Raw genomic sequence first — 14,020 nt, forward strand, 5'->3', positions numbered from 1 at the left:
TAAAATTCCATTCCACACATCCCGAGCTAGCTACAGCCTGCTGGTCAGGTCTGACCTTCTCATTGTCCAGCAGACAGTCCCTTCATGGCCACCCCTGGATCACATGGTCCAGATAGAGTTGGTTAACTCCCTGTCTGGGACACTGACTGATCTATGTAATCCACAGCAGTTTAGCGCACATACCGTCCAAACGACCCCACACTCCTCAATTACGCATTCAATCCCATAGGCTTCTGAGTATGAAAGGTTGTTCTGGGAACAGGACTAAGTCGAGCCTTTGTCTTGTCCAGACAATATGAATAATGGATTTTCACTGATGTGAAACAAAACAGATTTAACCTCCCATAATTGTATTATTCCACCTGGAAAATGTCAAGGTCTCTCTATAGTTCTCAAGCAGCTCTAGTTGCTCGGACAGTTCAGTAGTGTGCCCAGATGAGATTTCTCCCTTCATAGCAGATGTCCACTGGAGTACCTGACTCTCTGTTTGGGGTATTACATTCGGAGGTTGCCATCACAACATGGAACTACTTGATGTGTATCCACCACAAACAGAACTCACACTGTGGGGATAGATGGCATACTGGAAGCACAGGCAGCTGTTTTTGATCTGCTCACTCATCCTCCCCCACAAACAGCTCAAATGTACATACATTTGACTGGTGGACATAACGAATAGCTAGTAGACAGTATCAGAGTCAACATTCAAGTGACACACTGGCTTTTAGCATAGTTGGTGAAGGCCAATGTAAACCAAGCATGGGCCATGTTTTTAGACTCTGAAGATCACTTGGGCACACAGAGGAACTTTTATCATTAATTAAAGCTCCAGGGTGGGGAAGGGTTTAATGGCATCGAACACTGCGATTAGAGAATGTTTATTATTAGATATTAAAGTTGGACGACAGAAGGATTTTTGTCCTGGGAGAGGTTGCTAATTTCAACAGGAACGCTTAGTCAAAGGTCAATATGATAACGGTTGACCCAAAAAGGATTTCTCCAGTTGTAATAACAGAACTGAGAGTCAGGAAGCAAGTGCAGGTGAAACATTTAATAAAACAACAAAACCAGTAACGAGCCAATTACATAAGGCTACACTCCGGTACACAGGAACAATACCAACTGGTGAGAAAACATAAGGGAGTGACATAAAGGGGAGGAAATGAAGGTAATGAAGTTCAGGTGTGAATCATAATGATTAACAGGTGCGCGTAATAATGAGTGCCAGGTGTGCGTAATGATGAATCCCAGGACGGATGGTTAGTATTCTGGCGACGTCGTACGCCGGAGGGAAGGAGCAGGAGAAGATGTGACACCAGTGGAATATTAATCTTGACTCAGGCGTCCAATATCGCTGTTTGTTGGGGCAAGACAGTCCAAAATAAATTATGCCAGTATACATTTCCATGGCCACCTCAGCAAATTCAGTAGGCCCTTTTAATAACCTTATTGAAAACCCTGAGAGGCCTAAACGGCCAGCTTAGCATCTATGCCTACAGGGTCAGGTCCGTACATGCACTGTGCAGTATTCAGTCAATCCGATGAGACTCTTTTTCCTGACCTCCCCACCACTTTTACTGCAGCCTGAGTACAAGTTAATGCCCTGTTTAATGTGCGCGTGACTCCGAGAGCAGAACACATACTGAAATGTGTTCCAGATGACAGTCATGTCACAGCCTACACACTCTGATGTGCTAAAAAAAAGAGTGACTTGGCACCCTGTGACAGCGCTCTGTGCTGCTCTCTGCTCTCGGCGCCGAGAGGAGCACTCAGCAACACTGACGAGGCCCTGACACGCATTCCCAGAACGAAATGACGCCACTGACTCACTGCTTTCAAAATTGGCTCTCGGGGGAATGCGGCTCTAATAGTCCTCTCCGTGCATCTTCTTGACAGTGGCACTGTGAAGTGGACGCAGATGGAGCCAGCCCAGCGAGCCACCCTGTAAATGTCATGTCAGTTTGTGCGTCCCATGGCTCACATTACGTTGTTCAACTGTAAGAGCCTGGTTGTGTCTGTATGTTTTCTCTCAAAGCCCTTTAACAATTTGAGATCCCTTTGATTTGAGAGTGGGCTGCTTCTTGGCCAGTCTGTGACACTGTGGATGAAAGAGCCAAGCTGGTCTGAGCAGGATCTAGGATGGCCTCCACTCCCAGAGAATGGTCCTATTGTGGGGTGGGTGTGCTGGCTGAGCCCTATGGCTGGGTGTGCCACCATGGATCCAGCATGGGAGTGCAGGCCTGGGTGATAACGTAGTGGTACAGGTTTCTACTGGGCTCTGGCCTGGTGTCTACTCAAACATTCTGTGACACTGTGTCCTCCTCAGAAAACAAGAGCGCCGTTGTAGGCCTATTGTGTCCCTGCCAAGACATGGCCAGACCAGAGCTCCAGAGCATTGCTGGGTGGACAAGGTTGTTGATTCTCCCCAGAGAGCCCTTTCGTGATGTCTAAAACACCCAGACCTGTGCATGAGATTGTAACTAATCTGCATCGTTGTCTGTCACCTGGAGAGAGTACTTTCTCACATGCAATGAGCGACGACGGAGGAAGAATTTGTAATGATTTCATCAGGTGCAAGATCATCTGTAAATCAGCTTATTGGTAGCTAGACACTGTCAGAAGTATACTCATATTCCACTTATTTCAGTAAATGACTCATATAGGATAAATTATGTTGAACATATCTGAATGTGATATATAATTTGTTTTTGTAATGACAGAGCCTATGCAGAACCCAGAACCAGTCAGAGACATAACAGATAAATGTGAGGACAGGGAGCCATAACTGTCAGGGCTGATAGATGGACCTTTAAACTTCCCCAGATTCAGGTTTAACCTGCTCTGTCCAGATGCACTGTTTGTCTGTCTGGAGCATGAACACTGTCAGCACCTGCCCTGTCCTGCCCTGCACAGTGTCTTTCTCTATCAGGGTGATTCACTTAAATGCATGCCTCTAAGCCCTAACCCTTCTTCTGAAGGGCCCTTGACCTTGGGTCAGAGGAGGAGAATGGTAACAGGTAAGACCGAGAAACAGCTGTTGGGGTTGCTTTGATGTGGGTAATTGACTGTTTATTAATAAAGACTCTACATATGGATGTACAGTGGAACATAGACTCACCGGCCAGCTTATTAGGTACACCGTCCTTTTATGAAAATGGTTAACTCCTACAGACATTGAGTCACGTGGCCATGGCTTGCTATATAAAGCAGGCAGACGGGCATCAAGGCATTCAGTTACTGTTTGATTGAACGTTAGACTGGGCAAAACGAGTGACCTAAGCAACTTTGAGTGTGGTATGATTGTGGTGCCAGGCACGCCCGATCCAGGTACCCAAAAACACCTACCCTCCTGGGCTTTTCACGCACGACAGTGTCTAGGGCTTATCGAGAATGGTGCAACAAACCCAAAAAATCCAGTCAGCGGCAGTCCTGTGGGTGAAAACAGCTTGTTGATGAGAGAGGTCAAAGGAGAAGGGCAAGAATCGTGCAAGCTAACAAGCAGGCCACAAACAGACAAACAATGACGCAGTACAACTGTGGTGTGCAGAACGACATCTCGAAACGCACACCTCGCTGATCCTTGTCGCGGTTGGGCTACTGGGTTTCACTTCTATCAGCTAAAAACAAGAAGGAGCCGCTCCAGTGGGCACAGTGGTCACGTGATCACCAACACGGGTGTAGAAGGAGTGGAAAAACATTGCCTGGTCCGACAAATCCCAGTTCCTGCTGTGTCATTCTGATGGCAGAGTCAGATTCTGGTGTAAGCAGCATGAGTCCATTTACCCATCCTTCCTGGTGTCAACGGTACAGGCTGGTGACATCTCGTCTGCATGGACCAACATCGCTGTGGAACGTTTCAAACTTGTAGAATCCATGTGTTTACCTTATATTCACATTGAACTGTAGGCTGTATATTTTGAAGTATTAGATTCATGCTGTAATATGTTGGCAATATTTTACCTGGTCGTAGGTTAAGGTTCCCTTTAACTTATTCAATTCTATATTCTGTGATGGATACCTTCATATATTTGCACCCTTCCTCTAGGCACGTTCAGATAGAGATGAGAAAAACCTCCTTGACTGCATTACTACTTGTACACTGATATACCAAACATTAGGAACACCTTTTGCTCTCAAAACAGCTAACAGTTTGTCGGGGCATGGACTTAACAAGGTGTCGAAAGCGTTCCACAGGGATGCTGTCCCATGTTGACTCTAATGCTTCCCACAGTTGTGTCAAGTTGGCTGGATGTCCTTTGGGTGGTGGCCAATTCTTGATACACACGGGAAACTGTTGAGTGTGAAAACCCCAGCAATGTTGCAGTTCTTGGCACAAACCAGTACACCTACTACCATACCCCATTCAAAGGCACTTAAATCCTTCGTCTTGCCCATTCACCCTCTGATGGCGCACACACACAATCCATGTCTCAATCGTCTCAAGACTTAAAAATCCTCTTTTAACCTGTCTCCACCCATTCATCTAAATAGTTTGAAGTGGATTTAACAAGTCACATCAATAAGGGATCATAGCTTTGATCTGGATTCACCTGATCAGTCTATTTCATGGAAAGAGCAGGTGTTCTTAATGTTTTGTATACTCTGTGTATTTTGTAATGGTTGCCATGCATGTCTGTATGTGGTACGCACTGGGAAATATCCCACTATGAATGAATATCACACGTCCTCAGGGTATTTCTTATAAAAGGCTGATTGACAGAGACAGTAGAGGAATGCATTGCAAATGATAATATTGTCAGTTTAATGGTTCGATGAGATTGACTTCATCCACGAGAAGATTCCAGCTGCAGGAATGTAAGCAGTTGTCCAGTGACACAGAACTCAACATCACACTACCAGTCGGTACACAACCCTGCACCTTAGACACTGCTGCCCAACAGTATGTACATAGTCATTGAACACTGGTCACTATAATAATGTTTACATACCGTTTACCAGCTTCATATGTATATACTGTTTTCTAGTCAAGGCTCATCCTATATAACTACTGCTGAACACACCTTTTCTATTCATATACTGTCCATAATGTCTATACACAACATCATATACTGTATGTATATATATATATATATATATTTATATTCCGGACTCTGACATTGCTCATTCTAATGTTTCTAAATTGCTTATTTTTGGGGATTTGAGTGTATTGTTAGGTATTACTGCACTGTTGGAGCTAGGAACATAAGCATTTTGCTACACCCGCAATAACATCTGCTAAATATGTGTACGCGACAAATAAAATGTGATTTGATTTGATAACACAATGAAGCAATGTATCACTCATCCTTGTGAACACAATTTTTGTAGGATATAGCTTAACTTGTCTAACTTGAACGTCTAACTTGAACTTTAGATAAGTGTGTTATGATCTTGATGTATTATTGATAGAGTGCGGTCTAACATTAACTGGTACACTCTGTAAATTGGATGTTTGACATATTTAAACTCTTAAAATACTGAATATCAGTGACAAGTTTTGTTTAACTTTTGATTTTCACCAGAACACCCAAGGCCAAAAAGAGAGACATGAGCCACATCAGACTGTACTGTTAGAATATTGTGCCATAACATGTTTAGAGTTTCAGGCACTGTTGTAATCTATCCCCTCAACTAATGCCCATTCAGGGAGAGATTCAGTGATCCTCTGAGAGCTAGATGGAGAGACAAGTGGGCCAAGCCGCTCACTTTGAGGCTGCTCTCTCTCTGTTCGAGAACAAATGAGTCACAGCGGGCTGTGGCGATCGCCTTCCTCATACTTGGTATGTGTAGTCCATTAGGCCGGTTCCAGACCAGCTCTGGGTGTGGGGCCCTAATCCTCATCAGCCCCAACCTCAGCCCCCTTTGGTCATTTGAGCCTCTGAGTGCACACAGGTGCTATGAGCCTGGCAAACTGTCAAACTGCCACTACTCCTTTTCGAAAACCTGTATATTGTTTGGACTTTTCTCAGAGACAGGAATGAGGACCATGCTTAAAGCAGGTTGTCCATGGATAGTTAGCAATGCAAGTACCCCCTTCCCCCTCTACTAACCCTCCTCGGGAGTTGAAGCCCTAGTCGCCCCAGACTCATGGTTCTCCAGGGACTAGTCAACTTTATCTGTCTAATCATAGTGGCTATGTTATTGTTAGTTCCAGGTCATTTGGTGATAGAACCCATAACGAGCTATGGTGGGTATGTTTTGGTTTTATATTTACAGTACATTCACTGGTAGAGGAGGTGTGTAGCTGAAAAAAACATATGGTTGTTTATTGAGGTATTGATGTTATTCGTTTACAAGAGGATGTCAATTCTTATTGCCAATAACACACTTCCACGAGGTCAAAAGTCTCCTGCATACTGAACTCCTGGGACAGGTACAGAACATGTATGAGGCTAGAATTTATTTGAAGAGGCTTGTTAAGAGGCAAAATCCTAAAACAGGAAAAGGAGAGGTGTGTTTCAGACTCCTGTTTTTTTTTTAACTAGTTTGAGAGTAAACAGCTGACCAGCACCTGGTCCTAGAGATGCTCTTGCACAGTAAGATCCTGTAAAACCCCATGATGCACCAGAACAGTGAGGACTCTGGGAATAACAGGTCTGCCACCACACTCTCACAGGGGATGTTTTACACATTGACTCTCCATATCTTTTACACATTCCGCAGTCCTCATGGTAGGTAGTCTAGTGGTGGATTGGGGTTGTTGACCTCACCTGCTGGCTGTTTCCATGAGCAGTCCAGTTTACTGGTCGCCACACCCCTGTTTGCAATTTTGTTTGGCTCTGGTGCGCAGGTAAATTTTGCATGGGCGATGTTGAAATGTATACATTAGATTTTCTCCCAGTGCATTGCTTGAAACTTAATTGGGCCCCCAGATTCTTGGAAACTGAAATACATGAGTAGGAGCAATAGAAAAATAGGAGTCTTTGTGCATTTTGGAGCATTTCAAGGAATGTGTCTGTTTTCTTGCAACTGGCCTTCGGTAGAGCAGGTCACGCCAAGAGCCTCAATGTGTTACCAGAGACTTCGGTGTCACCCAGGATGAGTGATTGAATGCTAAATGAGTGCAGACCTTCACCAACTCTATATTCACCCGAGTCTAGTTCAGGAACCCACATCTCTCTCCTCTTAATTTATCCTGCTGGGAAACAAATCCATCTGTTTCGGTTTTGGGGTTTTTGCCACGTTAGAACCGAAGTCAGTGAATTCCCGATGAATAAAAATTAGGCTTATCTTTGTGTGGAAATAACATACTGTACGATAGACTGTAATTTTGGAAATGTGCACAACATAAAATGACAAGGAATATAAAGTCCCTTTTGTGCAGCCATGTAGGCAACATGTCCCTCATATTGAAATAATTCATTTATTTCTGGCCCACAACACACACATAGGCAACAATGTTATAATAGCTGTGGACAGGGATGAGAGGGGTTCTGAGCATCTGTGCTGGGAATTAGCCATTTCCATCCATTTCTCTAACATTCTCCTTTTCTCTCATTGAGCAGCATTACATTACATTGAAAGTATAACAGAGGATGTTGTCATTGCAGAGCTGAGAGGATTTGGTTTCAACATACTGTATCTATCTGGCTGATGGTTGCACTGTTACCAAGAAACTTCCCTCCAACAGAACCTAAACTTTAAAGGCCCAATGCAGCTGTTTTTATATCAATGTCAAATCATTTCTGTGTAACAATTAAGATCCTTACTGTAATAGTTTTCCATTAAAATTGTAAAAAAAAAAAAAAAACATAATGGCTTTTGTGGGAGGGGGAGGGCGCCTGAAAACTGAAAACTAGCTGTAATTGGCAGATAGGTTTGGGACTCTCTTTGTTATTGGTCTATTAACTGAATTAGGCAAGCCGAAACTCCACCCATTCAAACCCTGCTGATTAGAAGATCATGTAGATTTTATTTTCAACCAGCAAATGTCAGGAAATAACATTGATCCAATTTTTTCACACTTTACTCTAGTAAGCATTCTTCATCTTTAGTGTTTTCCATGTAGGCGTTGTAAAATCCCCTTTCTCCACTCTCCATGTGTCCTCCTCAGTGTCCAGGTCTCAGATGTCCTCAGAGAAGCAGGAGGCACTGATGGAGAACATGACCCGTATGGGGGACCGCTCCCGGGAGCTCCAGCAGTCCCTGGGCGACATCTCCTCTCAGGCAAACCTCCTGGAGAAAATCTGGAAGCTGGAGAACCTGTTCCAGAACCACAGCGAGTCCTTACAGCAGCTGGGCCGGGCATTTCACGGCCTGGAGAGGGACATCAGGGATCTGCAGGGCCACTCCCAGTCGACAGACAGTGCAGTGGAGCAGCTGGGGGGCCGTGTCTCTACCCTGAACCAATCGTCCCAGAGGAACGTGAGTGGGCTGAGCAACCTGCTGGCCCAGGCCTCTGTCTCGCTGCACGACCACGACCTACTGCTGAAGAGCGCAGCGGATCAGGTGGACCAGCTCAAGGAGAGGCTTGAGGAGGTGGGCTGGACGGTGGACGCGGTCAACCACAAATTCACGAGTGACATCAGCATCCATCACCTGAAGATCCAGGACCTGCAGGTGCAGATCAGCAATGTGAGCCAGGACACACGGTACATGAGGGAGACACAGGTGCAAATGGAGGAGACACTGAAGAACGAGGTGGAGATCCTCAGCACCGTCACAGAGGACCTGAGGCTCAAGGACTGGGAGCACTCCAATATCCTCAAGAACATCACCTTCCTAGAAGGTAATAACGGCCCCAACACTAATCACTGGCTAGAAGTTCATGTCATGATTATCCCCCTAGAGTCGATTGACACCCCGGGTCATCAATCTAAGTTACATAACACAAAAATCCCCAGCAAAATCTGTGAGTTTAAGCTAGAGACACAGTATGTGTTATTGTATATCTCGCACTTCCACAGTGAAAGGGTGGCAGAGCTAGAGCAGTGTTTGTCAGACCATGACACATCCCGAAAATCAGTCTTCTCACATAGAAGTCTGTAGCATCCAAACGGTTTGACCTACAAAACTGTGATGACCACTCTATGGAAAGGGGAAGATGTCAAAAACACGATGGTGTTCTCTGCTTTGCTCTACGACCCCCACATTACCAGTTTTCAAAAAACGAATGGAAGTATGATGGTAGTTTTGTACCTACCCCAAAAAAGGAGTTAAATCTGTATCTCCTAGATTTAGGACAGACACTTTCAAATCTTGTTTTTATGATACATTTTTTGACTGTCCTTTTTGCCGTTTATGAATTTGCTATTCAATGGCCAAATTCAATATTTTATCAAAAGAAAACTACTAAAAAATGTCAAATGTATACCTAAAGGAGTCCTAAAATTCACAATCAAATAGCTAAATTATCCATAGTATGACCATTTTAAAACAATTCCTTATGTCATCTTAACCTACACCTCCATGTTGATAGGAGTTGAGTGATGTTAATCTTTGCATAATAAGACTTTAAACCAGTATCTGATGTATACTGTTTGTAGGTGGGACAGTGGTTTATTTAGGCTGGAAACAATTGTGGGTTACATTTAGAAGCCTCCAAAACCAAGGAACTCAGCCCTGTCATTAGTTCCCCCTCACATCACATTTGTTTGTCATTAAGTGTGGGTTTAGCCAGGAAAGCTGCACCTCGCCATGGTACTTGGTGTTTCTGGCCTGATGCCTCCTCTCCCTCCCTCTATCCCAATGCCTTTTGCTTATGTTTCATGCCTACCTTCCAATTTGGCAGCGGTGGACAAATGAGAAGGGAAAAAAAACATATTGCAAAAACACACATTTTTGCAAAGTTGAGAGGTGGATTAAGAAACTGTGATGTGTTGGTCTGAGGAGAGCGTTAGCATGGAAACATTTATAATCATCACACAGCCACTTGATTAACAGTAATGGCCTCAGGAGTGACCTGTTTGCTGTTTTAGTGAAGTGTCTTCAGGCTGGGAGGAGCAGTGTGTCTATTGACTTAATTCTCATGGAAATGTGATTTTCATTATATAACATTGATCTTTCATTGTGCACAAATGGTGAAACAAAATAAGGAAAATGTTCTTTTAGATAATTTGAGAAATGGACATCCTGGTGTAAAACAATATCAGTCACCTAAAATAGCCTACATTTTTTTTAAAGCAGTCTAATGTTTTCAAATAATCTATCTATCAGCTTGATATTAAACGTGTCAAAACTGATTGCATTGCAGCCATTTTCCCTTGACATGCAATTAGCCCATTACTAACATATGGATTCTGCTCAGCCAAATCAGATTTGCTGACCCATTGTATGTTAAACATTCTCAATTTAATTAATAGAAGACTCTAAATAAGAAGTGATGAGTGGTACCGTTGATCCTACTAAAACAAACCAGTCACCGATCAATTCAATTCAGTGTTTTCTCCTTCAGGCCCCCCAGGATGATATGACTTCCAAGTCAACCTGACTTCTCACTAGTCACTATTTCACTCCAATAGATTAATATTTTCCCAGTAAAGTTTCAGGCCAGGCCAGGGGATGTTGAGTGGCTCAAAGCATGGCCAGGACAGTATTTTAGGATATTACAGATGTAGGATCTTAGTTTGATCACCCTGTTGCAGGATAAATTTCCTGCAAAGCAGGAAATGTAAAACTTGTAGTGTATTTGAGGTTTAAAAAGTCTTCTGTAATTTTTTAATTTCCACTTTGAAACGTCAGACTTGATTTTCCCTTGTGGAAAATATGTCAACCCCTACAAAAAATGTCAATTCATTATAATCCACATAATAATGCACATTTCCTGTTACTGCAGGATTATCTTCCTGCTGTAGCAAACTGTCTCAAATTAAGATCCTACATCTGTAAGGATCAGATCACACCATTATGTGAAAAGCTACTTTGGAACATGTCAGTTGGACAAAACAAGACAAATGTCGAACTATTCCATTGTGGTTCCATTGTGGTGTACCTTGTGTAACATGTGCTTTCCATCAAGGCCAAGCTAATTCTACCAACAAGTCTGAAGTCAGTCAACTGGTTCCAAGTACAACAAACCATTGAACGATGTCCCTTAACCATGTTTCAGATTTTGCCTTAAGCTCCTCTGCTTTAGTCAGAGGGTGTGGTGAAACAAGAGTGACATACCAACAGGAAACCAGTGTGATTTATGGGATTACACAACTTCAATAATCATGTTGTCTTTATATTACAGTATATTAATCAGTTTATATTATCTTGGGATCAACTTAATGCTTTAATTACGTTGTTTTCAACAGGGCCTCCAGGACCAAAGGGTGAGAAGGGCGATGTTGGGCCACTTGGGTCCCCTGGTGTGGCAGGCCTCACAGGGATGAGCGGTTCGTACACTGTACAGTACTGTCATTTGTCCTATTCTAGCTTTCAACATACATTACTTTCTTCAACCATTATTTAAACCAATTTCTTGTAAACTTATCTTACTGTAATTGGCCCAGGTCCCAATTGTGATTTATGTAAACCCTCAAGGACCCTCAAAGACTTATTTCCAAGAAGAATGCTGAAAGCAAGCCTCCCTTTAGGAACATGGGACATTTGTTATAGCCACCCAAAGCACTCCTCCTACCACATTCAAAATCTCAGTTGTTCCACTCATTCCTACTCATTAAAGAGTTGGGTACTCCAGTACATTACCTTGTGAGTAATGCAGTGACAATATCTTCAATACCTAGTGAACGGGACCACTGGTGGTTCCAAACCCATAAATCCACTGTTTGCTAACAACCTAATAACAGCCCCTCAAACTGGGCTCAAAGCATCCTGGGAAAGGGAGTAAGGGCATTCCATTAGATAGTCTTTCATGACATAATGAAATTATGAATAAAGAAAGAGAACATTGGAAAATGTTATTATGGCATGCAATCGTACTCAAATATCCCGATAAGATAGGTTGTTTTCATTCTTTGAAATGCATGCCAGATATCCTGTTTGAAAAGACTTGGGAAAATACATGTATCTATGTCTTCCCGGCAGGTTTTACAGGAGAAAAAGGCACCCAGGGTCCAAGGGGACTAAAAGGCCCGAGCGGCCCCGACGGCCTACAGGGTGAGAAAGGGGATATGGGACCCAAAGGGCCCAAAGGTATGTCTGATATTATTACTGTCTGACAGCTGTAGAATCATTAGTTGAACTATCATCTGTACCTTCCTGTCTCTTTGAACCTTAAAGGGGTGCTCTCACCGATTGTGCCACCGTGCTCTCTCTTTGGCTCAGGCTCCAGAGAAGGTAATCCAAGGCAGATGGATGGAGGATCAGGGTCAATTCCGTCTGATTTGTTGTGTCTCATTGACAACTATATCTGCAGGCCCTCTGCCTTCCCATCCTAACCCATAGCAGACCTACCTTATCAGCTGATGTGCTGAGCCAACCTAAAACCTTGAAGATAGAAATACACTTCATGACCAAAAGTATGTGGACACGTGCTCATCGAACATATAATTTCAAAATCTTGGTCATTAATATTTATTTTTATTATTTTTACCTTTATTTAACTAGGCAAGTCAGTTAAGGACAAATTCTTATTTTCAATGACGGCCTAGGAACAGTGGGTTAACTGCTTGTTCAGGGGCAGAACGACAGATTTGTACCTTGTCACCTCTGGGATTTGGTTACTAGTCCAACACTCTAACCACTAGGCTAACCACTAGGCTACCCTGCCGCCCCAATATGGAGTTGCCTACACCTTTGCTGGAACATTGCTACGGGGACTTGCTTCCATTCAGCCAAGTCAGTTAGATTTTTACACGCTACGCACTTCAGCACTCGGCGGTCCCATTCTGTGAGCTTGCGTGGCCTATCACTTCGTGGCTGAGCCATTGTTGCTCCTAGACGTTTCCACTTCACAATAACAGCACTTACAGTTGACCGGGGAAGCTCTAGAAAGGCAGGAATTTTACAAACTGACTTGTTGGAATCCATCCTATGACGGTGCCACGTTGAAAGTCACTGAGCTCTTCAGGGATCAATTAGAAATGTCCTCACATTTTTTGTCCATTAAAATAACACCAAATTGATCAGAAATACAGCGTAAGCATGGTTAATGAGACATAACAATAATAATGTCTACACTGTATTTCTCTTCAATTTGATGTTATTTTAATGGACCAAACATTTGCTTTTCTTTCAAAAACAAACTTTTGAACAGTAGTGTATATAGTGTATGTCTTGCTCTTACCATACTAATAGAGGAAAGCCATGTCCGGGCTTTAATTGGTCCAACCTTAGCCCTGAGAACTGGCTGTAGACTCCTATGGTGCCTCGACACCATTGGAGTCTATAGCCATGTCTCAAAGCCTCCTAGAAGGCTGTTTCCTCGTTCGTCACCTTGTGTGTTGGAAAGCAGCACTTGTTTTGAAAGATATGTGTGAGAGATACTCCTCTCACACACATGATTTGAGACACAGCGCCTTATCGTATTGGTCATAGATTTGACTCTCCACAATAGGCCTATTCTATTTCTCCATGCTAACCAAGCAGCTGTTCTGGATCAGTTTAGTTTGGCTGAACTGTCCGGTGCTGGAGGCTCAAACCCCTGTGAGCCAACGACATTAAGATGGGATGTGGATGCCCTGTGCTGTCTATCTGCCCAGGCCTCCCAGGCCCAGCTCTATTAGACTGACTCACTGAGACTACAACACGCAATTAACAGGGTTAGAGAAATATCAGTGATGCTTGCAAAAGGGTCCTTGTGGAAAAGGCAGAGGTGTTTTGGGGCTTGTTAAAGCAGGCCTATGAATAGCCAGGCAGTTTCATTAAGTCTGTTTTTCTGTGAATAGTGGTGTTTGCAGTAGGTGTTTGAACCAGAGTGGTCAATTTCTCAACCTACAATGAGGATGTGGTCAGCACAGAGCACTACCCGACACTTGGTGGTTCGGTCTGGGCGCCACTGCAATTGGTCCCTTTCCTGTGATTTTGAATATGAAAATTCACGAAGTAAACGTGGGATAATGGTCACTTTATAATCATTGTGTAATGTTACTTTATTACAGTAACAGCTCATAACCACACCTTGGGGTTTTAGACT

At 43.4% G+C, this 14,020-nt stretch overlaps 1 protein-coding gene across 3 annotated transcripts in view; it reads left to right on the forward strand.

Moving 5' to 3' along the window:
- LOC110522231 (scavenger receptor class A member 5) overlaps window positions 1–14,020 on the forward strand; it is a 54,020-nt gene that overhangs the window by 12,866 nt on the left and 27,134 nt on the right. For all 3 annotated transcript variants that reach the window (XM_021600448.3, XM_090232775.1, XM_021600449.3), the window contains exons 4-6: window positions 8,054–8,728; window positions 11,238–11,318; window positions 11,971–12,078. In XM_021600448.3, the coding sequence (XP_021456123.2) occupies window positions 8,054–8,728; window positions 11,238–11,318; window positions 11,971–12,078 (864 nt within the window). The remainder of the gene's footprint in view (window positions 1–8,053; window positions 8,729–11,237; window positions 11,319–11,970; window positions 12,079–14,020) is intronic.

The sequence above is a fragment of the Oncorhynchus mykiss genome, chromosome 4, assembly GCF_057628025.1.
Source record: "Oncorhynchus mykiss isolate SJ-2025 chromosome 4, ASM5762802v1, whole genome shotgun sequence".
Taxonomy (NCBI): Eukaryota; Metazoa; Chordata; class Actinopteri; order Salmoniformes; family Salmonidae; genus Oncorhynchus; species Oncorhynchus mykiss.